Genomic DNA, 25,606 nt, shown 5'->3' with positions numbered 1-25,606 from the left:
CAAATTTGTGATAAAGTAATAGTGTGATCTTTGCACCCATTATCAGTTCTAATGAACCTTCTAGCCCGGAAAATGCAGTATTAGCATAAACATGAAGGTAACTTATGCAAATGACTTATTTCATGCCCTAACAAAGCTTGGTCAATGGAAGTTTCCATGAAGAACTGAATAAGTCATACACCAATAATTCATGGAACTTACCAACTTCATCTCTAAAATGGACAGCTCTCCTGGCATGTCTGCATTAATAAATACATGTCAAACATCCCAGTTCTCAGGATTAGTGGGGATTTCGGCAGTCGGACCCACACCATAGATTGATAGGGTATAAATAATTGTCATGACCCCTTTAAAGCTTATGAAAATAAATGTTATTGTGTATATGATGAAAAGTTGTACAATTTTCCAATATACTTTCTGTATCAATTCCACTCAGTTTTTTAGATCTCTGCTTGCTGTCATTCATTGTTTATTTCCAGAGGATTACAATAAGTCATGGTTATGTGATGGACAGTCCATGGTCATCTGATGGACAGTCCATGGTCATCTGATGGACAGTCCATGGTCATGTGATATACAGTCCATGGTCACGTGATGGACAGTCCATGGTCATGTGATATACAGTCCATGGTCACGTGATGGACAGTCCATGGTCATGTGATATACAGTCCATGGTCACGTGATGGACAGTCCATGGTCATGTGATATACAGTCCATGGTCACGTGATGGACAGTCCATGGTCATGTGATATACAGTCCATGGTCACGTGATGGACAGTCCATGGTCATGTGATATACAGTCCATGGTCATGTGATGGACAGTCCATGGTCATGTGATGGACAGTCCATGGTCATGTGATGGACAGTGCATGGTCATGTGATATACAGTCTATGGTAATGTGAAGGACAGTCCATTATCATGTGATATACAGTCCATGGTCATGTGATGTCAGTCCATGGTCATGTGATGACACACAGGTATACAGCTTGTTACCAGGCAGATGTCTGATTATAACAAGCTGTACTCCTGTGTGTCCATCACATGACCATGTACTGTACACCACATGACCATGTACTGTACATCACGTGACCATGGACTGTGCATCACGTGACCATGGACTGTACATCACGTGACCATGGACTGTACATCACGTGACCATGGACTGTACATCACGTGACCATGGACTGTACACCACATGACCATGGACTGTATATCACATGACAATGGACTGTACATCACATGACCATGGACTTATTCTTATCTTCTCGAAGTTAACAAGCAGAGAAAAGTATGAGGAATCAATACAGAAAGTATATTGGAAATATATCTGAAAAGTAGGACACTCCGCTTAAAAAGCAGTTAGTCGTTGCAATCCTTGGACCCCATAAATGGATCCGCTGGGTTTCTGACTGAAAAATGCAGAGATAAAATTCCTGCTTGCAGCCTAACTGGTAGTGTAAGTATCAGAATACAGTAAACTACTATATCTAACTATAGGATGTAATTTAGCGACTGTCTAGTTCTTCATCCTGAGACTTCCTGATAGGAGAGAGGAAGAGAGAGCTGTTTCATTTCTAGTCTAGTCAGTTTCCTGCTGCAGACATCAGGTATCATACTATTGTGCATTAGACACAGAATACATCTAATATGTATCTTATACGTATCACACATTTGGGTGTTTTTCATCTTTTTCCTGGTTAGGCTCCTCTATATACACTTTTTTAACCTCGTCTATTAGAAATACGTCTTATGGTTATAGCGAGTGGTGAAAAAAGGGAAAAATGAAAGAATTTTTGAAGAAAATAAACCATGATTCTTGAAATACGCCGTCTAGGAGGTCCCCGGCAGGTGCTGTTATAGTATAAATGAAATCTGAGTGAACACAGTGTGACCTGCAAATCTATTAAATACACATAATAATATGAAGAAAACCCCTTTAGGGCAGCAGCACTTTATTCAGGTTTGTGTACTTATTAGTTTTCCATATAGATGTGTTGCCTATTGACAGCAGACATGGAGTGCGGTATTGTATTATAATAATCTCACTGCCTGTAACGTCTTTAGTGTAAAGGGAGGTCAGTGCACTCAATCTACTCTCCATTACCAAACACACAGATACAGATACATTCAACGACTGGTCATGGAAATCCGAAACACAAAGCTACAGCTATCTCATACATTGGTCTTATTGTTCTGTAGAAGGAGCACACAATGTATCCCACAAGAGTCACGGATGGCGGAGAAGAATCATGGTTGAAGAGAGTTCTATCTTCTATATTACGTTACATATGTAATAACTGGGATAAGCCTTTATCACCTGTATCGATTCACCATAAACTGGATCTATAGCCAGTGGCATAACTAGGAATGGCGGGGTCCCGTGGCGAAGTTTTGACATGCCCCCCCCCCCCCGGACCGACGCCGAAGACTTCGACCGACCCCCTCCTCCGCATTCCTGCGTGCTCTATTATGTTCCCTTGTGGCCCATGCACATAGTATTATGTCCCTCGGTGGCCCCTGCACACATTATTATGCCCCTTATTGGCCCCTGCACACAGTATTATGCCCCATAGTGGCCCCTGCACACAGTATTATACCCCATAGTGGCCCCTGCACACAGTATTATGCCCCATAGTGTCCCCTGCACACAGTATTATGCCCCATAGTGGCCCCTGCACACAGTATTATCTCCCATAGTGGCCCCTGCACACAGTATTATGTCCTTTAGTGGCCCCTGCAAACAGTATTATCCCCCTTAGTGGCCCCTGCACACAGTATTATCTCCCATAGTGGCCCCTGCACACAGTATTATGTCCCTTAGTGGCCCCTGCACACAGTATTATGCTCACTGTGGACACTCATAAACAATTCTTATACTCTTTACAGACCCCAGAGTATAATAATCGGGGAATAAAAACATTAAAAAAAAAAACCACCTTTGCTTACCTGTTCCCCGGCTCCTATGCTGTCGGCCGCCGCTCTCGTCCTTCTTTAATGACGTCGGACGTCACATGACCCAGGATGCAGGCCGGGATCATGTGACGTCAGACAACTACCGTAGGCCTGAGGCCTGCATGGATCATTATACTTGGGAGTCTGAAAAGACCCCCCGAGTATAATGATAGTCTTTGTGGGGCCCGCGGTGTCACTTACCGATCCAGGCCCTGCCAGGATCGGCAAGTAAATAGGGCCAGTTACCGGCTGAAGTAACTTCAGCCGGTAACGGCTTATTAAAAAAAACAAAACAAAAAAAAAACACAGCAGTAGTGGCTGTCACTGGGCCCCCTAATGGCCGGGGCCCTGTGGCAGCTGCCTCTGCGGTAGTTACGCCCCTGTCCATAGCCATTTCCTCTATGATATAGTGTTTATAATGGTCGCAGCTCTTACAGGGATGAAATAGTTATTTAATGATTAATTAATCATAGAAATTTGGATGTATTAGGTCTTGTTCACACCCATTCTGCGCATCTATATAGGCAGGTGAGTTTCCATTGTGATGCAAAGAATAGTGCAATATGTAACATTATTCTTTGCTTCAGAGTGTCAGAAACCTTGAAGGAACCCTAAAGCTAAGGCCCCATGGGACGACTTGCAGCAATAAAGCGCTGCGGGAAAAACCACGGTGGGAACGCATCACGGTTCTTCCCGCAGTGTTTTAAACAAAGTTTGCAGAGTTTTCCTCCATGGACTTCTGTTACCATTATATCTATGGGAAATTCGCTGGCATTTCCGTAAATACTGTATATTTGACATGCTGCGATTTCCAAAATGGTGCCGGTTTTGGAATTTGCGGCATGTCTGCATCGCGGTTTTTACCACAAAGTGGACATGGTATTCCACTTTGCACTTACTGTAAAACACCAAAATTTGTCCCGCGGCGTTTCCGGCCTTAAAGATCCCATTGTAAGTCAAATGGTGTCCTTTTGCATAGCAACACGTTAATATTCATCCATTGTATATAGAGATGAGCGAACACTAAAATGTTCGAGGTTCGAAATTTGATTCGAACAGCCGCTCACTGTTCGTGTGTTCGAATGGGTTTCGAACCCCATTATAGTCTATGGGGAACATATACTCGTTAAGGGGGAAACCCAAATCCGTGTCTGGAGGGTCACCAAGTCCACTATGACACCCCAGGAAATGATACCAACACCCTGGAATGACACTGGGACAGCAGGGGAAGCATGTCTGGGGGCATAAAAGTCACTTTATTTCATGGAAATCCCTGTCAGTTTGCGATTTTCGCAAGCTAACTTTTCCCCATAGAAATGCATTGGCCAGTGCTGATTGGCCAGAGTACGGAATTCGACCAATCAGCACTGGCTCTGCTGGAGGAGGCGGAGTCTAAGATCGCTCCACACCAGTCTCCATTCAGGTCCGACCTTAGACTCCGCCTCCTCCGGCAGAGCCAGTGCTGATTGGCCGAAGGCTGGCCAATGCATTCCTATGCGAATGCAGAGACTTAGCAGTGCTGAGCCAGTTCTGCTCAACTACACATCTGATGCACACTCAGCTCTGCTACATCAGATGATGTACATCTGATGTAGCAGAGCCGAGGGTGCACTAGAACCCCTGTGCAAATTCAGCTCACGCTAATAGAATGCATTGGCCAGCGCTGATTGGCCAATGCATTCTATTAGCCTGATGAAGTAGAGCTGAATGTGTGTGCTAAGCACACACATTCAGCTCTACTTCATCGGGTTAATAGAATGCATTGGCCAGCGCTGATTGGCCAGAGTACGGAACTCGATCAATCAGCGCTGGCTCTGCTGGAGGAGGCGGAGTCTAAGATCGCTCCACACCTGTCTCCATTCAGGTCTGACCTTAGACTCCGCCTCCTCCGGCAGAGCCAGCGCTGATTGGCCGAAGGCTGGCCAATGCATTCCTATGCTAAGCACACACATTCAGCTCTACTTCATCGGGCTAATAGAATGCATTGGCCAATCAGCGCTGGCCAATGCATTCTATTAGCGTGAGCTGAGTTTGCACAGGGGTTCTAGTACACCCTTGGCTCTGCTACATCAGATGTACATCATCTGATGTAGCAGAGCCGAGTGTGCATCAGATGTAGCAGAGCTGAGTGTGCATCAGATGTGTAGTTGAGCAGAACTGGCTCAGCACTGCTAAGTCTCTGCATTCGCGTAGGAATGCATTGGCCAGCCTTCGGCCAATCAGCGCTGGCTCTGCCGGAGGAGGCGGAGTCTAAGGTCGGACCTGAATGGAGACAGGTGTGGAGCGATCTTAGACTCCGCCTCCTCCAGCAGAGCCAGCGCTGATTGGCCAGAGTACGGAACTCGACCAATCAGCGCTGGCCAATGCATTCCTATTGGAAAAAGTTTATGTCACAAAAATCACAATTACACACCCGATAGAGCCCCAAAAAGTTATTTTTAATATCATTCCTACCTAAATAAAGGTTATCCCTAGCTATCCCTGCCTGTACAGCTATCCCTGTCTCTTAGTCACAAAGTTCACATTCTCATATGACCCGGATTTGAAATCCACTATTCGTCTAAAATGGAGGTCACCTGATTTCGGCAGCCAATGACTTTTTCCGATTTTTTTCGATGCCTCCGGTGTCGTAGTTCCTGTCCCACCTCCCCTGCGCTGTTATTGGTGCAAAAAAAGCGCCAGGGAAGGTGGGAGGGGAATCAAATTTTTTTGGAGTTTGCCACGTGATGTTCGATTCAAATTGAACACATCGAACAGCCTGATATCCGATCGAACATGTGTTCGATAGAACACTGTTCGCTCATCTCTAATTGTATAAACTATGATATAGTTGTCAGGGGTAATGTTTCTTATGCAGGTAGGCAACCTTACAGGCAATGCTCCCTGGGAGAAATATGCAAATTAGCTCTTCTCTAGAAAGCAGACACTGTCTCTATAGTGCCACCTATAGGTAGGTATTAGAAAGACAGTTAGATAATTTGCTTAAAATGTGCAACAATGGGGCCGCTGCCGAGTCTAATCCTTAAGAATCTCAGTGTATATTACCCTGCATTTCTGCAGGATATCTTATAAGATTTCTGTTACTAGAAACACGTCCCTACAAAGCGATCACTTGATAATATACCGTACACAAGGAAATGTATGGGCCAGATGCAACACGAGCTGATTAATATTTTATAAAATGCTACCCCTATACAAGAAGACACAGAATGGAAGACAGAAAGAAAGCACTACTTGCATCTTAAGCGTTTTTCCAGGAATGCTGAGCAAGACCTACTTTCTCATAGTACTTGATCTCGTAGTCCAGAATGACACCATTAGGATAGTCGGGTTCTTGCCATGAAAGAGCAATGCTGTTTTGGGAGGCCCAGTCTTTCCTCACCATACCAATTAGTGACGGACCTGGAAGGGAAAAATAACAGTATAAATAGAGAAAGAACAGAGCTCAGCGACGTCTAAGAAGAAGGAGATTTATTTTAGGTTATTTTCTAAGATTAAGCTCCATATGTACAATGAAGAAATCTTTCTCCTTCTAGATCATTTATCATTTTTACATTGCAGACTACAATATGTAATATGGATACTTTGTCAGTCTTTCTATTATTTGTCTCTGTGCCTTGCCTGCAATTTTTGGTGCAAGTTTAGTAACCGGCTACAGATCAGATTAGTTACTGGACTCTCTTATAGTGAACCTGCCTGTTCATTTATGTTGTCCTGTCTGTGGGTAGGGGGAAAAGCAATATTATTTAAAGGGATCCTATCATTAGAATTCCCTTTTTCACTACGTACATGTAGGAATAACCTTAAGAAAGGCTATTCTGCTCTTACCATGATTACTCTGATCCGCCCCACCGTTCTAGAGAAATATCTTCTTTTGTCCTTATGTAAATGAGTTTTCAGACAGCATTGGGGGCATCCCTTATACTGTACCAAAACTCTCCAGCGACGCCTCTGTCTCCCTCCGCATCACTGTGAGCGTCTTCATCCAAAAGCACCGACATGTACATCGGTCATTTTCCTGTGGCCTAACAGGAGAGGCTACAGGAAAATGGCCGATGGATATATGCAGTCGGTGCTTTTGGTTGAAGACTAGGGTTGAGCAATCGGGATCGGAAAAGATCAGATTCCAATTCCGATCTTTTCCCGCGGGATCGAGGTCGTTGGTTATTTCCCACAATGCTTGGCTATTGGGCAATCATTGTTAGCTTTTCCCACAATGATTGGCCAGTAGCCAAGCATTGTGGGAAATAACCTCCGACCTCAATCTCGCAGGAAAAGATCGGAATCCGATCCCGATCACTCAACCCTACTGAAGACGTTGGCGTGGGAGAAGAGGCTGTCCGGAGAAGAAGACAGAGACATCACTGGAGAGTTTTCAGACAGCACAGGGGGCATCTTCTCATTTACGTAAGGAAGAAAGAAGAAATTCCTCAGGAATGGCGGCGCGGATCAGAATAATAAAGGTAAGAGAAGAATAGGCTTTCTAAGGGCTTGTTCACACGGGGGGCGGTGGGGCGGGTTTTGACCATATTTTTACTCAGGGAGCCAAGTCAAAATATGGTAAAAACCCGCCTGCCATGATGTCGCGGTCGCGGCTTCCCCCACCCCGGAGTCGGCTCAAATGAATGGGCCGATGCTGAAGGTTGCAGCTGCCAGGCAGAAGCCGCAGCTCAGCAAGCCGCGCAATCCGCCTGAAGAAAAGGCAGCTCGCTTCTTTTTTTTCGCTATTGGCAGCTGCCGATAGCGGAAAAAAGAACGCTAGTGGTCTCCATAGACCACCATTGTAAAGGGACGGATTATGACGTGGATTTCACTGTCAAAATCCGCCCCTTTGGCCCCATGTGAACTAGCCCTTATGGCCATTTCTACGTGTACTTAGATAAAAAAGGAAATTATAATGATAAAATCCCTATGTGATTTGGAGCAGGATTTTTAGTAAAGACTGGAGAAAAACCTGCCAGGACTTCTAAGATAGACACTAAAAGGTCTGCTTACCCCGCCCATACAGGTTGTCAATCTTTGTATAGATTTATTGTCCTTTGCACAGATAGGAGCGCAAAATATCCCCAATGGATTTATTTCATAATACAAATGGTTAAAGAATTTAATGGTTATATAGTGCCACGTAATATTGTGTGTGGTGCTGTTTCTTCGACAGAGTTGTCGGTTCCGAGACTAAATAACATATCAGGCACCAAAACTAAAGCATTGATTGCTCAAGAATGTTGGGGGGCTAGAGAAAAAAATTCCAAGTGCACCGCCATCCATAGAACAGTAACTTTCCTCTAACAAACTAAGAACACGTTGATGGTTCACCACATCGTGTATTCCCCTGCCGGAGCAGAGAGGATACAAGTCTGGGCATGTCTGTCCACTTTGCCGAGGTGGACACAGGAATGACTATTCATAGAAACAGCAGGTGGCGCTAGGCAAACATTATATATGGAATATCTAAGGATATAAACATTTTTTTTTAAATAAATGAAAATACAAAAATTCTTCCTTTGTCCATGGTCTATCCATATGCTATGTTTATCTGACAGGTCGGTGCTAAAAATAAAACTTGTCTCTTATATGGCTTTTGTTGTAAATATATTATTACTGTACGAAGAATAATTCCAGATTTTGGAAATCTCTTGCAAACATCAGGCATTGCAGTAATCACGGCGAGTAGTTAGTGGTGTATACACTGTAATTATAGAAGAAATCGTATAATTATGAGACAGAGCCAGCGTACATAGAAATATAAAAATATGGTACCAGCACTTGGCAATACATCCGTTATAGGGTGGTGGGGTAGGGCTTAGGACCGGGGCCTTGTAGTACTAGGAGGTCCATGGTTGGACATGGTCTGTCTATGCTGTTTGTTCCTTCCAGAGTCCAAAAATAGATCTATCCATACTTCTATATCTACCTCTGCCTATGTACTAAGTGCATGTACGTGCCAGGAATCAGAAAATTAGATTGAAAGCTCTTCTGGGGACCAACATGTCATATTCTTGGTTCTCAGTTACTGTAACGCTTACAGATGAGTATAGCCAACCGTAATGTGAGCGGGAAATGCTGAGCTACAGCTATACAGTATTGATGGAATGGAAAATGCTTGCACATCTGCTTTACCTCTTACTAGTATCAATAATTGGTGGAGGCTAAAGTTCAGCTTTCTCCTCTGAGCCCTTCGTCAGGTCGCTAAACTAAAATAGATGAAGCCAAAGTATGGCGGATATTGACGGCCTTCTTGTAAATGTTGTCCTATATGATATGGAGTTATTGCTGTATCGTGCAATACTGTATGAATTTATATTCTCACTGCTCGTTACAATGGATATGGTCATTTAACCCCTGAAGGATACAGCCTGGCTCGGGTTTGGAGACAACTTCATATTTTAAACCATTTAGAACTTTTTTATTTTTCTGTTGCTTAAAGGGCTTATTCTTTGTGTGATGAGTCGCGCTTTTAGTTGGCATCATTTTATGTTACATATTAGTATTTCGAGTAGCTTTTATTAATATTTTTGGGACACCACATGCACAAGGGACAAATCTGATATTATCTTTTTGACTTTTTGTACAATATACTGCAATATTTCTGTATTGCAGTATATTGTACATTCGCTGACTATGAGTATTAGGACGAGGCAGCTAAGAGACCATTGATTGTCCTCTTGGCTGCCATCACAACCTCTTGATCTGTGGGGGGGAGGGGGTGAAAGTAACATCCCTGGTTACGTTACAAAAAATTGTTTCATGGTGAAACAACCGCTATGGATATAGATGATATTTAACCTTTAGGAAAAAGGAGGATTTAAAGCAATATGAGAATTTAGGCCATTTGGGTTCCCAATGGAATAATGGGAATTGTTGCATACATTATAAGCATACATGACTACATTATTGTACTACTGTATTGAGTCAGTAGTATGAATCACTGATATAATGGTCCATCTCAGAGTGAATTCACCAGTCGTCTCATAGACGAGTGTTCATTGTAAGGGTGACTATTATTCCACTTTGATGAAGGGATAAGACTTCCTTGGTTAGGAACTTTCATCTGGGAATCCCGCTGTGCACCTTCATATACTGTATGAAAGGTATAAACTGCATTAAAGAGCAATGGCAACCATACAAGTAATAGCTATTTCAATGTAATCTTTAAGGTCTATAGCATTAAAGGGGTTGCTCGGGACTGTGATACGGAGCTCCACTTCCTCGATTCAGGCAGTAACATCACATCTATTTGCCACATGGCCATACCGCAGCTCAGGCAACATCCAAGAACAGCCACCATATAATGTATGGCACTATGCTTGGTAAGAGGTGAAGAGGCAATAGCAATCAATATCTAGAGTCCTGGACAACCCCTTTAAATAATACCTTTGTAATATTTTTTTGCTCCCATATATCCCCTTGGCGACACTGCCAATATATGTTGTTGGGACACATAGAAATGAATGCGTCTGTATATCAGTAATTGCAGATAAATGCTACGATGGTGTACGTGAGGCCTCATGTAACCTGTACCAACACCCACCACAGCCATACAGATGTTGTGTCAATGCAGCGGAGATAAGAGCCTGAGTAACTGCTGAGTTATTGTAAGTTATCGAATTACTACAGAGCTCAGAAGAAACAGTTCAATGAAAAACTCATCTCTGCTACATTAATACGAGATAGCATTAGGCAATGTAGAATCTAAAAAAACACTATAAAAATCAATATATTTGATAGTGAATGAAATTATTAAGCACTCTTTCTACTTGTAACGACCAACCATCTATAGTGCTGTAGGTATCAGGGGACTTTGCTAACCATATACAGTATTGGCCAAAAGTATTGCCCCCCCCTGCAATTCTGTCAGATAATACTCATGTTCTTCCAGAAAATGATTGCAAGCACAAACTCTTTGGTATTAATATCTTCATTTATTCTGCTTGCAATGAAAAAACACAAAAGAGAATGAAAGAAAAAGTCAATCATTGATCATTTTACACAAAACTCCAAAAATGGGCCGGACAAAAGTATTGGCCCCCTCAGCCTAATACTTGGTAGCAAAACTTTAGACACAATAACTGCGCACAACCGCTTCCAGTGACCATCAATGAGTTTCTTACAAGGCTCTGCTGGAATTTTAGACCATTCTTCTTTGGCAAACTGCTCCAGGTCCCCCCTGAGATGTGAAGGGGGCCTTCTCCAAACTGCCATCAAGAGATCTCTCCGCCACAGGTGTTCTATGGGATTCAGGTCTGGACTCATTGCTGCCACTTTACAAGTCTCCAGGGCTTTCTCTCAAACCATTTTCTAGTGCTGACCTGAAGTGTGTTTTGGGTCATTGTCCTGCTGGAAGAGCCCTGACCTCTGAGGGAGACCCAGCTTTCTCACACTGGGCCCTACATTATGCTGCACAATGTGTTGGTAGTCTTCAGACTTCATAATGCCATGCACACGGTCAAGCAGTCCAGTGCCAGAGGCAGAAGAAAGCAACCCTAAAACATCAGGGAACCTCCGCCATGTCTGACTGTAGGGACCGTCTTCTTTTCTTTGAAGGCCTCTTTTTTTTTCCTGTAAATTCTAGGTCGATATCTTTACCCAAAAAGCTCTACTTTTGTCTCATCTGACCAGAGAACATTCTTCCAAAACACTTTTGGCTTTCTCAGTCCCTTTTCATTCAGACGCTGACGGATAGTACGGGGTGACACTGTTGTACCCTCGGACTGCAGGGCAGCTTGAACTTGTTTGGATGCTAGTCGAGGTTCTTTATCCACCATCTGCACAATCTTGCGTTCAAATCTCTCGTCAATTTTTCTTTTCCATCCACATCTAGGGAGGTTAGCCACAGTGCCATGGGCTTTAAACTTCTTGATGACACTGCGCACGGTAGACACAGGAACATTCAGGTCTTTGGAGATGGACTTGTAGCCTTCAGATTGCTCATGCTTCCTCACAATTTTGCTTCTCAAGTCCTCAGACAGTTCTTTGGTCTTCTTTCTTTTCTCCATGCTCAATGTGGTACACACAAGGACACAGGACAGAGGTTGAGTTAACTTTAATCCATTTCAACTGTCCGCAAGTGTGATTTAGTTATTGCCACCACCTGTTAGGTGCCTCAGGTAAGTAACAGGTGCTGTTAATTACACAAATTAGAGAAGCATCACATGATTTTTCAAACAGTGCTGATACTTTTGTCCACCCCCTTTTTTATGTTTGCTGTGGAATTCTATCCAATTTGGCTTTTTGACAATTCTTTTTGTGGTTTTCCATTGAAGACAAATTAAATGAAGATAATAATACCAAAGAATTTGTGATTGCAATCATTTTCTGGAAGAACATGAGTATTATCTGACAGAATTGCAGGGGTGCCAATACTTTTGGCCAACACTGTACATATTGAGACATGGTTGTATTTGCAACTTTTTGACTCTGTATTTCAATTGTGACCTACAAGCTCTGCAAAAACACAGTTCAAAAATTCCTCTGAAAATACTACAGAGAATCATAGAGGTTGTGAACATTATGGTCAATATTAGTGATGAGCGAATAGTATTCAAAACTATTCGTCGATTACCTCTGCTCCCATAGGAATGAGTGGAAGCGGACGAGCACCATGCGGTTAAGCGCTGTGAATCTGTGCCGGTCACTCAACACTAGTAAATATCATTGTGGCCAGAATTTGTTTCATGAAGGAAACCCATTGTTCATATATGGACAAACAAAAAGGACCAACGGTCCACGAAGGGGGATCCGCGCTCGCTGGTATGAAGATAGAGCACAAGCAAAACTTTCTAAATGAAGCTCTTTATTGGAACAAAGCATCACGATGCGTTTTGGGCCAAACTGGCCCCTTTTCGAAGTGCAAATAAACAGGTCACGTCGGGCCAGATGCACCAGCGAGCGTGGATTCCCCTTCGTGGTCATTCGGTCCTTGTTGTTTGTCCATTGATTCTCCAGTTCTCCGGTGCAAAGGCTGATCCGCTGCCACTCTCACCCGGTTTTCATATCCAAAAGCTACATATGGGGTTGTGACTGATCACAATCTCATCAGGTGAGAGGCCATCTGGTTACTATATCATTCATTCACTGCATTCCATATCTGGATGGTTTATTTCCTACGCTTAGTGTGCTCGTGTCTCTATTGTTCATATATAGACATGGATGAACCTCATTAGGTTCTCTTCACGAATATTTGCGAGGCTAGTCTGGAGGTTTCATTTTGGACTGAACGTGTTTTCTCTCCAAATCTCCGAGTATAGTAATCGGAGGGCTGGGGAGGTTAGTCGCTTTCCCTTCCCTGCCTTCTCCTCAGTTCCCTCATGGCATCCAATGTTTATTCCTGGGCCCCATCTATAGCCTTTTAGGTGATGTCAATGGCCTTAGGTTACCCCTAAGGTCTGTGATTGGTGTCTTTGGATGTGTCAACATCATGACATTCCCTTCACAGTGTCATGATGTCTACATGCCCCCAAGACCCAATCACAAGCCTCAAGAAGCCATAGAAAAGAACAACAAACACCACAAGTGAGCCCAGGAGTGGTAAGAGAATATGAGTATGAATGTCTACCATTTTTCTGTCCCTTCTTTGGGCCAACAATTATTATAATCTGCGGTTTGAAGAGATTAGAACAAGCTGCCATACCAGACACAACCTTTGGACAAGAGTGGCGCTATCTATACCAAAATAAAACCTTCTTTTTTGCCAATCCCTTTAAGCTGTACCATTATCTTTAGGTGTGACGATCACCGCCAATAGTTAACGTTTCAGCCCGGCATATCTCTTATCTATCTTGAAAGCCTCCTTGGTGCATCTCAAAGTCTAAAAGAACAGACAGAAATTGAGAAACTTAAAACCAGCAATTTCAATTGATTTAGGACGTGTCAGTGTCTAAATAGAAAGTCAAAAGAAATGGGAGAAAAGAGGAATGAAAATGAATGACGGTGTCTGCTTGAGTTATTGTGATTCATTTTTCTGAGTAATGATGCACACTTGGTCACAAATACACAATTTGCCTGTTGCATCAATGATTTGTAGCAAAGCTTTAAGTAGTTACTGATATCATCTTGCTTATGAGCCATTTCAGCATTGATCTTTGTATTCTTTAATAAACGACCGGAGGAAAAAGACATTTGTTTTACCGCTGTCTATCTGAGATAAAATGACTCATTGCATGAACAAAAATTGGCAACCTTTGTGTTGGGAGAAAAATTCAATACTAAACATGATGGATGAAAAGCGCCCATAAAATGTATAAAAGTGCATTGTTTAGGCCTGCTAATCTCTATGCTAATGGTCTTCAGCTCATGGTCGTCCCTAAAAAGCACTATCCATAGTAACAGAATTACTGTATCTGCATTATACATTGCATGTATACATTGTACATGTTTCTGCTTCTGAAAAACAGATACAACAGGACATTATTCGTCAGACTTTGGGCATCTGTGGGCCAGCCAGTTACATACCCCATAGACTTCAGTGTATTCAGATATCCTTAAAAAAAGGGGGAAAAATAGGACATATTCGATTTTTTTGACGGCATGTAAGGACAGGTTTACACAAAGGAATTTGGAGAGGTATTTGAGACAGTCGTCCTCACCCAAGTATCAGTCCTGTGGAACCCATGTTGGAAAGTCGATGCAAAGCTTTGTCTTTCCAGCGCAAACTTGCAGGCTGATCGATCTCTGTTTAGGGTTGAGCGATCGTGTTTGGAAAAGATCGGATTCCGATCGGCGATCGAGAAAATTTCTCGATCGTGATTGGAATTCCGAACACGATCTTTTTAGGTGGGATCGAGAGCGGTGATCTTTTCCCACAATGCTTTGCTTAGCCTTCACACTCAGTATACGCTGTATACTGAGTGTGAAGGCTCCGCTGCAGGTCCATAGGAATGAATGGAAGCAGCCGGCACACAGTCTTAACCCCCTGCGCGCCGGCTGCCTCCATTCATTGGAATGGGAGGCTAAACTAAACATCTGTAGTAGCTACTTACCTCCAGAGATGGCTGGTCTGGTGCCCGGTGTGTTCTCTTTCTGCCTCTTGCTGCCGCTCCACGCTGGTCTTCTCGCTGCCCCGCCTCCTTAGTGTAAAAAGAGCTAGGAAGGCGTGGCTTGTGGCTTAGGAGAGTGTGGGCGGGCACGGGGCGGGGAGACATGACGTCTCCCCTCCCAGTACCTGCCCACACTCTCCTAACCTGCCCACACTCTCCTAACCTGGCAGGGAGGGGCAGCGAAGGGAGAAGAAGACTGCAGCTGGACTGGCAGCGAGGCGAAGAACAGTGGAGCAGCCATCTCTGGAGGTAAGTGGACACCAAGGGGGACTAAGTAGCCAGAGGATTTTTTTTAATCTACTTAGTGATTCATTACACAGCGTGGATTCTAACAATTGTTAGACTCCATGCTGTATAGTGAATAGGATTGCTTTTAAAATCCGATCTCCGATTAATAAAAAAATCCCATTGACTTGCTTGGGATCGGAATTGGGATCGAGATCGGGTTCGAATGAAAAATGATTGGAAATCAGATTTTAAAATCAAACCTGACTTTTCAGGATCGGCTCAACCCTAAACAGGACATTATTCGTCAGACTTTGGGCATCTGTGGGGCAGGCAGCCAGTTACATTGATACCCTATAGACTTTAGTGTATTCAGATATCCTTAAAAAATGGACAAAAATAGGACATATTCGATTTTTTGACGGCATGTAAGGACAGGTTTACACAAAGGAATTTGGAGAGGTATTTGAGACAGTCGTCCTCACCCAAGCACCAGTCCTGTGGAACCCATGTTGGAAAGTCGATGCAAAGCTTTGTCTTTCCGGCGCAGACTTACAGGCTGATCGATCTTTGATACAATGTGGATATTTAGCATGAGTCTCGCGATTCTACAGCTGAATGAGCCATGGAATCAGCAGCAGGAAGAAGCAGGACACTTCTTTTTTAAACAAACTAGGTTCACACTAGTGTTCAGGTTCTCGTCCTTCGGGTCCGCATGAGGATCCAAAAGACGGGAATCCTGTCTACTTAAAAGGCAGTTACAACGGGGAAGCCATAAAACGCAGACCCCATAGACTGTGCAGCCATAGCAGTTGCTACAGGCCCTGGACCTTGAGGGGGCCACAAAGGTCTCTCTGCTACATAAAATCTACCAGTGTTCTAAATGATCCAAGGTAACCTTGTGTCCCATTACAAATTTTGCATTGGGGCCCATGAGCTTCAAGTTACGCCTCGGTCTTCATGCCTATTAGAGATGAGCGAACACTAAAATGTTTGGGGTTTCGAAATACGTTTCGAACAGCCGCACACTGTTCGACTGTTCGAACGGGTTTCGAACCCCATTATAGTGTATGGGGGGAAATGCTCGTTTCAGGGGTAGGCAACATTCGATCAAATTCTACTTACCAAGTCCATGAGTGAGGGTCGGGCTGGATTCTTCTCCCTGCGCAGTGTCCCCGCGTCCTCTTCCGGCCTTGAATTCACTCTGCTAGGCATCGGGCCTGGGCAGAGCCGACTGCGCATGCCTGCACTACAAGCGGACATGCGCAGTCGGCTCTGCCCAGGCCCGATGCCTGGCAGAGTGAATTCAGAGCTGGAAGACGCCGCAGGGAAGCTGCACGGAGAAGACTTCTAAAGGTAGGAGAAGAACCAGCGTTGATTGGCCGACTGTATAGCATTCTGCCAATCAATACTGGTTCTGCATCGAATCTTAACTTCGAACAGCGAGTGGTACTCGATCGAGTACCCAAAAGGCAAACAGGAATGACCAGTAAGTGAAGCTGGTCGAAGTAGGAGCAAGAGGAGTTTCTTGTTAAGGAGACTCTACTTGCACAGACTAGATGGTCGAAGTCTATAAGCAAAGACATAATTTTTATTCTTATTTGTTTGTTTTCTTTCCTAAGATGTTCCGCCTTCTGAACCACCAGTAATCCAAGTGACACTTCCAAAGTGGTTGTCGTTTCCATGTCCATCACCTGCACAATTCAAGGCAATTGTAGATTTTTTTTTTTTCCAGTACAACTATGTCCCCATTTCTAAATACCATACACATTTTTGGGAGTCTTGTCCCCTTTTATGATTTATTTATTTTGCTTACTTATATAGCACTATCATATTCTGCAGCGCTTTACAGAGATATTGTCACCACTGTCCCATATAGGGCTCACAATCTAAATTCCATATCTGTATTGTCTTTGAAGTGCGGGAAGAAATTGGAGTACCCGGAGGAAACCCACAACATTATAGTGTTGGAACAACGTGCATACATTAATGGCAGCTAGCATTGTAAATTACCCTTCATCCCTGGGTAGATTATAATACTTATAGCACCTTATTGGGTCATTATATGGATAATACACTATATTGTTATGATGTTGCAATGTTAGGCCGGGTTCACACGGAGTTACGTGCCGCGAGATTTGGCACGTAGACGCCGCGTGACCCTTTGCGTGCCGTACACGCTCCCATTCATTTCAATGGGAGCGGGGAGCATATGCGCCGCGCTAGTTTGCGGCCGTGAATAAATGCACGGCCGCAAACTAGCGCGGCGCATACGCTCCCCGCTCCCATTGAAATGAATGGGAGCGTGTACGGCACGCAAAGGGTCACGCGGCGTCTACGTGCCAAATCTCGCGGCACGTAACTCCGTGTGAACCCGGCCTTAATGTACAGATTATTAGTTTGAATAGAGAGTCTTAGGACTTTGGTATAAGGACCCAGCTACAACTGGTAAGATCGCAACCCCAGTTTCTACTGAAATTATTGTAACTATGCCAGAACTGTCATGGCTGCTATTACACAGATTACATTATTTATCATACCACAGGAGATGAATGACATATTATGCTCTTTCATATTGTATATGCAAGCTGCTTTGCTCTAAGATCAGCAAGGAATCGCAGGCTAACACCAGGGAGCTAGCTAAGTGAGCGGGAGTGGATGACACTAAGATCTTACTGCAAACAGTCAGGGTAAATATTCCATGCACAAAGTCAATGTTATATCGAATTGAAGATATTTGCAGGAAAGTCTCTGGTCGTAAAAGTAACAAATACTATGAGAGTTATTAGGCAAGGCAGATCCAAATACAGAGCTGACAAATATTGTATGCTCCTGTGTACTAGTCCATAATGCCTGTCTATCTTGTCTATGGAAATAAATGTCAAAGACTACTGCTATGAAATAAAAACTTTAATTTGTACACCCCATTAACTTTATGGCTTCTGCTACTTCCCCATACAGTGGTGTTTCTTCTTGCTTAGTGTAGATGTTTAAAATCATTTTATTACAATGCCTGCAGATAAAGAAGAATGATCTATACTTTTCTTAGATGTATACACTGCGTATATATATATATATATATATATATATATATATATATATATATATATATATATACCCCAATTCTAAAAAAGTTGAATGCAATGATTTTGAAATCTGAAATATCACAAGTTACACAATAGAATGCAGAACACATATCAGAAGGTGAACTTTACATAATAGAACATAGCAGATATATCTGAAGGTGAAAGATACACAATAAAACACATATCAGAGGGTGAAAGTTACACAATAGAACACCAAACACATATTAGAAGGTGAACTTTACATAATAGAACATAGAACACAGCTCTGAAAGTGAAAGTTACACAGTAAAACACATATCAGAAAGTGAAAGTTACACAGTAAAACACGTCAGAAAGTGAAAGTTACACAATATAACACATATCAGATAGTGAAAGATCCACAATTAAACACAGAACACATATCAGAAGGTGAACTTTACATAATAGAACATAGAAACATTTCAGAAGAATGAATTACCCATTCATGCCTATGTTTAATGCAATGCCACGTGAGCCAGCCTTGTCCCTTGTGCACCTGGATTTCTCCAGATTCTCTAAATCGTTTGATGACATTATGTACTGTAAGTGGTGCGATATTTAAAGTGTTTGCAATTTTACATTGGGAAACATTTTTCTGTATTGTTTCACAATTTTTAGGTGCAGTTTTTTAACAAATTAGTAAACACCTGAGCATCTTTGCTTTTGAGAGACTCTGCTTCTTTACAATGCTCTTTTTTTATACAGTCATGTGACTTAGTTGAAACCCTCCAGTTTTTTTTCTTTAGTTCCACTTAATTTTCCAGCCTTTCGCTAACCCTGTCACAACTTATGAGATATATTGCTGCCACCAATTGATAAATGAGTTTTTTTTTTTTTAATTATTTTTTTCTGTAAATTTTTAACTTATACCGGGGGTCGAGGATTGCAAAAATCCATTATTGTTTGCTCTCCATGATTTGAACTATGCCTTTGACTCTTGAAAAGCAACCTAACATGAAGTCATAAACCTTTTATCCTGGATGATTATTAATTAAAGGCTAAGTTTTATACTATGGAGGTGTTGCTGGATATATCGTGGAGTAACACGAAGTCAGCCATGTATGCCAGTGTGTTACTTGGCATGACTTATAATGAGCTTCTAACCAGCACAGTTGGGAGAATCAGGGTGGATTGAGCCTCTAACCAGTAGAGTTTGGGGGAATTAGTGTGAATTGAGCCTAGTAGGAGCAGAATTGTGCAACACTGATGGTGGAGGAGTATGAGGAGGAGGAAGAATTGTAGAGGGTGAGCCCACACATCAAACTTCATGTCAGGGTGCTTGACACTGCTGGGCATGAAAATGATGTGTCTATCCAATGGCTGTTCATTTTGATCAGCATCAGCCAGTCAGCACTGACAGCTGACGGCTGGCTGTACTTATCCGTGACGATGCCACCAGCTGCACTGAAGACATTTTCCGATAGCACGCTGGCGTCAAGGCAGGAAATTACCTCCAATGCGTAGAGCGCAAGTTCCAGCCACAAATCCAACTTGGAGACACACTAAATGTAGGGCGCAGAGGGATCGGAGAGGACAGGGCTGGGGTTGGCCAGGTAATCCCGCAACATGCGCCTATACTTGTCCCTCCTGATGACACTAGGCCCCTCAGTGGCGGTAGTTTGGCCAGGGGGTGCCATTAACATGTCCCAGACCTTGGAGAGTGTGCCCCTGGTGCGTGTGGACCGGATGGCAGTTGTTAGCCTGTTGGAGGAATTAGTCTGGCAACATGGGCGAGTTTTGCATGAGTGGCTAGTACATGGAAAATCTTTAGCCTTGCTGCCTCTGGACATGCCTCTGCCACTAGCCACCTTTTTTGCTGCTGCGCTTGCATCCACATCTACACTACTTTAACCCCTAGACATCACCCCAGTCCATGCCTCTGCCTGTAGCCACCTTTTTTCCTGCTTAGCTTGCCTCCACATCTACACTGCTTTCCCTGCTATACATCACCCCTGTCCATTTAGGGTCGGTGGCTTCGGCGTCCACCAACTCTTCTTCCAATTGCTCACTCTCCTCTTACTGCAAACCGCACATGACAACAGCATGCCCTGATGGCAACTGTGTCTCATCATCATCACTGAGGACGGAAAATGCTGGTTGTGGATAGGATTTCACATAAGTCTGCCACCCATGGAAACTCATGGTGCAGAAACTGAGTGAGCTGACTTGGATGAACCCTTGGGTTTTGGAGATGGAACTCCATCAAAGGTCTCTGCTGCTCACACACCCTGCTCAACATATGGTATCTAGGGTTTCAGCGTGGTGACCTCGCACAACAGCCGGTGCTTCAGGCAGATGTAGGCATTGCTGGAGTGTATTGAGGCTAGCACCAGGTACTGTAGACTTGCCAAAGTGGGAGCACAAGCACTGCACTTTAACCAGTAGCTTGTGTAAATTGGGGTAAGTTGTTAGAAACCGTTACACCAATAATTTGAAAACATAGGCCATGTGTGGACCGTGTTTGAGTCTGGCAAGCTCCAGATCTGCTATCAGGTTCCGGCCATTATCACATACGCCAACATTGCCATCTCATCCAGGATGGCATCCCTGACCTCGGAGGCACTGTGCTGTCTGTCCCCCAAGCTGATGAGCTTCAGTCTGCTGAAGTCTCCCCACGCCAGTGTTGCAGTGTTTTCAGCTTGTAGCTGAGGTTGATTTAATGGCAGAGGAGTAGTAGTAGTAGGAGGGTGGTGTTTCAGCACTCCTGCCAGGAATAATGAGCAGGGAGACAAGGCAGGCTGCCACAGTTTGCGACCCGGTTCCAGCCTCAACTACATTCAGCCAGTGTGCCGTGATTGAGATGCAGCGTCCCTGGCCGCATGCACTTGTCCACGCGTCGGTGGTCTAGTGGAACTTTGTGCAACTTAGCGCAGAACTTACGGCCTGCCTGATGTTACGGGACACGTGCTGGTGCAAAGGCTCAACTCACCTTAAGGGCCAAAAACACTGCTGGTGAATTTTGTTCCGTTCCAAAGGACTCTGTGTTTAGATTTGGCTCAGTTGCAGCTCCAGAACATGCCTTGGAAGGCAAGGTTTTCTTTAGTGGCTCCATCTCAGCAGGATGATGATGGTGAAGCTTGGTTAAATCTGGTGTCGGAAGGGAAAGTGGTTTCTGATCTACATCTAAAGTACTGGAGCATGTTTTTTGGACAATTATCACCTGAATAGAACCCTGTAGAGGTAATGTAGAGTCCGATATTAGAGGACTATTAGGGCCCCTTCACACGGAGTAAACGCGCCGCGCATTGTGGCACGTTTACGGTGCGTGTACGCCGCGTTTTTTTACGGTGCGCGATTACGTTAACACGGCGTAATCGCGCACTGTAAAAAAACGCGGCGTACACGCGCCGTAAACGTGCCACAATGCGCGGCGCGTTTACTCCGTGTGAAGGGGCCCTTACCGGTAGTAGTGGTTCCAGCCAATTCTCACCCTTTGCGGTCCTCTAAATAAAAGTTACCCCCAGGACTTGATGCCAAAATGTTATCAATTTTCCAATCAAAATCAAGGTCAGTGTCTGGGTCCTCAGTCCAATCCACTACATCAATCCAACACAATGAGAGTGATGGTTCTTAGGGGCTAAGAATTTTAAAGGAGCTAACACTCTGCTGGTGCAAGGCTCTACTCACTCCAAGGGCCAAAAACACTGCTGGTGCAAGGCTGAACTAAGTTAAAGGGCCTGAAACTCTGCTGGTAAAAGGCTGAAGTCACCTAAAGGGCCTCAATCTCTGCTGGTAGCTCAGCTTAAGGGCCTGTAACTTAATTTGGAAGGGCTCACATTAAGGGCCAGAAAAGTGAATTTTGGAAGGTCTTACCACATCACATACACACACATCCACAATGACAGTTCAGGGTGGGTTCTGTTGGATTTCCCATTGCCTATTCCATCTGTGGTTGTCATGGGGAATGTGATTTAAAGGGGTGCTTGTTTCTTTAGCTTAAATTTGGGTTTCTGTCTATCCATTTGGGGAAGAAAGAAGGTTTCCAGGTATTTTCCCACTTTGAAAGAGGTTTTTTTTGAGTGTGGAAAGTGTGTAGTTGATAGGCTGTGATAGTGGGGTAAAACTGTGACTTGGGCTTGTTAGATGCCCCCAGACATGCTTCCCCTGCTGTTCCAGTTGCATTCCAGAGGTGTTGTCATCATTTGCTGAGGTGTCATAGTGGACTCGGTGACCCTCCTGAGTCGAATGGTAGGTTTCCTTGAAAAGAAGCATTTTTCCCCATAGACTATAATGGGGTTCGATATTCAATCGAATATTCGAATACTGAGCAGCTATTCGAAACAAATAACAAATATTTTACTGTTCACTCAGCTCTAAATATGAGATTAAACTGTTATATATAGAGATACATCCATAAAATGACAGATAGATAAATAGATGGACTTGCTGCACCCTGATAACAAAACAAATGCCATTGAAAGCAATGCAAAAACTTATTAGCAACTGTTTGATGAACATATTAAAAGTCATGATAAAGTTAGCTACATCAGTAGATAGACAGATACAAATATAATTATGTCATAATAAGATGTGAGATGAAACCATAAATGATAAAGATAATAATTAGATACTACATAGAGCGACGGCCATGCGGAGAGGCAGGTAGATAGATAAGATATGCAAAGTACAACATGTTCCATCTGAGAATGTTTTTCAGTGCAGGTTTTCAGCTCTGGTGTTTGCATAATATCAAAGTTTTCCTGTACTGGAAGTTTCCATTTCTTAACTTCAAAAGATCCAGGCAGGTTCAGAGAAGGATACAGATTTGCTTCAGACGTAATAATCTTGACAACTTCATTTTTACTGCAGTCATGAGAAATAAGAGAACAAAAAAAAAGGGAATCCGCAGTATGCAAAAAAAAAAGTAGCATTGTGCACACAAGAACCTGGCATCATCTCATCTTAGTAACATGGCCGCCCGCTACTTTGCCGCCTATGATCCGGCAGCAGGTGGAGGTGACTCTTCATGTGATCTTAGCCTTAGGAGCGCTGGCCTTTTACATCAGTTTAAGTCCAAATGGAACCCTTTTCAAAATCCAAAAACACCTCCAGAAAACAGGGGGCAGCTTTGTTAAATCTTTCCCCCTCCAACACAAATCCTATGAGCGTTTCCAAATCTCTTCCCACTCGAAATATAGGTCACACAATAACCTGCAGTGGCATTTAACGCTATTTATTATTAGCTGTCTGCCATGTATAAAAACAAGGGGCAAATGCAGATCAAGGAACTAAATACAACCGCTTCCAAAAATTTACTTATTCCCAAAGACAAGCAAAGCGAAAAAAAAAGCGGCATGCAGCAGTGATAATCTGATATTGTACGACTTCGATCCCACGGGTTAGTAATAAAAATTTCAGCAAAACAATGCCTCCTGTCACCACAATCACTTAAAATCCAACTATTTCTCTTCGCCATGCTGCTTCGCCTTTCAGAAGGCTAGTAAAATGCAGATTCCAGCTGCGGCGGCTTTATTCTCAAAGAATATGAATTATTGCTAATTCGGTGCTCTAACGCCGCCTTGGGAACAATCTGTAAAAGGTGGAGCATTCAAATGGATATTTTTAGTTTATTAGCACCTCTTTCTAATGCAAATGTAAGTAGTGCCTGATATTTCTTAACTCGGAAACTTAGCATACACATAATTTCAAAGATGTTTTTTTCGACTAATGCAGTATGTTTAAGGAAAGACGGCCTAAAACCCACAGATTGTGAAAAAAAAGTAAAAGATCAGCTGCTATGGAAAAGCATATGGAAAAATAATTTATGTAAAAAAATAAAACATTGTTCAAATTCAAAAATTTTACAAGTTGTTTGGGACTTAGCTGAAAATCTATTTGTATAGAGCCCTTTCCCATCTTCTACAGGGCTATGTACTGTACACATATTCCTATGACCCTTTTTCCAATGGAGGCTCAGGGTTGAGCACCAGGTCAGTGCACAATAAAGCTTCCACTCTACTAACCTAGAGTGGAATAAAGCTGGAAATGGTACCTATATCTAGTACCAGTTACCACCTTAGTTGAGGCTCCATGTGAGCTGAAGCTATGCCAAAAAGTCATGTAATTGCAGTTTCATGTAGAGCTGTTAGGGTGGCCAACTATGTTAAATGGGTACCCCAGAAGTCCCTGCTCTACCATACAGAGTTGCAGGGACTCCTTGTGCTGCCTTATGTTCCTCTGTGAGGCACTGTATATAGAAGATACAGTACTTACTGGAGCTGTTAGGGTGGCCAACTATGTTAAATGGATACCCCTTCAGCTGTTTAAAGTGAAGCACATGGTACCAAAAACAGAGTAGGGTCAAGTTAGTTTAATGCAGTGGAGAGTGCCGGAAGTCCCTGCTCTACCATACAGAGTTGCAGGGACTCCTTGTGCTGCCTTATGTTCCCCTGTGAGGCACTGTATGTAGAAGATACAGTATTTACTGTAGATCTAGGTTCAAATCTGACCAAGGACAATATCTGTATGGAGTTTGTATGTTCTCCCCGTGTTTGTATGAGTTTCCTCTACACTCCAAAGACATACTGATAGGGAATATAGATTGTGAACCCTATATAGAACAGTGACTGACAACTTATGTAAAGCAATGAGGAATATGATGGATATATAAATAAATAAGTAAGCAAAATAAAATAAACAATATTCTCTCCTAGAAGCAATGTAGAGTGACTTCTTAATATAACATGTAATAGAGTAGGTCAAGATTGGAATCTAACAAAAAAATAAAATAAATAAAAACTCAATATTGTGTTCCTCCATGGCTGTATCTTCGCCCATTGTATCTTCTATTAGGCCCAGGAGGGACAAACATGCAGTCAACAAGTGTGCAGCTATCCTGTACCAGGATGCTAATATGTAATGGCATTCATCAGCACCGATACACAAAATACTCAATATTCTGTACAGCATATAATATGTTGAAATATTTGTTTTGTCAAAAATTAGAGATGAGTGAACAGTGAAATATTCAATTCGAATAGGCCCTTAAATACTCGACTAGTCAAACGAATATCGAATCCCATTATAGTCTATGGGGAAAAAAAATTTGTTTCAGGGGAAACCACTATTCGACTCAGGAGGGTCACCAAGTCCACTATGACACCTCAACAAATGATGACAACACCTCTACAATGCAACTGGGACAGCAGGGGAAGCATGTCTGGGGGCATCTAAGAAGCCCAAGTCACAGTTTACCCCAACATCACAGCCTATCAATTACACACTTTCCACACTCAAAAAAAACTCTATGAAAGTGGAAAAATATCTGGAAACCTTCTTTCCTCTCCAAC

General features: G+C 43.1%; 1 protein-coding gene across 1 annotated transcript in view; it reads right to left on the bottom strand.

Annotated features, from left to right (window-relative positions):
* The window catches only part of EPHA6 (EPH receptor A6), a 675,722-nt gene that overhangs the window by 205,521 nt on the left and 444,595 nt on the right, over positions 1–25,606 (bottom strand). The window contains exon 6 of the mRNA XM_075263563.1: positions 6,231–6,355. Within this exon, the coding sequence (XP_075119664.1) occupies positions 6,231–6,355 (125 nt within the window). The remainder of the gene's footprint in view (positions 1–6,230; positions 6,356–25,606) is intronic.

Source organism: Leptodactylus fuscus, chromosome 2, assembly GCF_031893055.1.
Source record: "Leptodactylus fuscus isolate aLepFus1 chromosome 2, aLepFus1.hap2, whole genome shotgun sequence".
Lineage (NCBI taxonomy): Eukaryota > Metazoa > Chordata > Amphibia > Anura > Leptodactylidae > Leptodactylus > Leptodactylus fuscus.
This window is presented reverse-complemented; position numbering and strand designations above follow the sequence as displayed.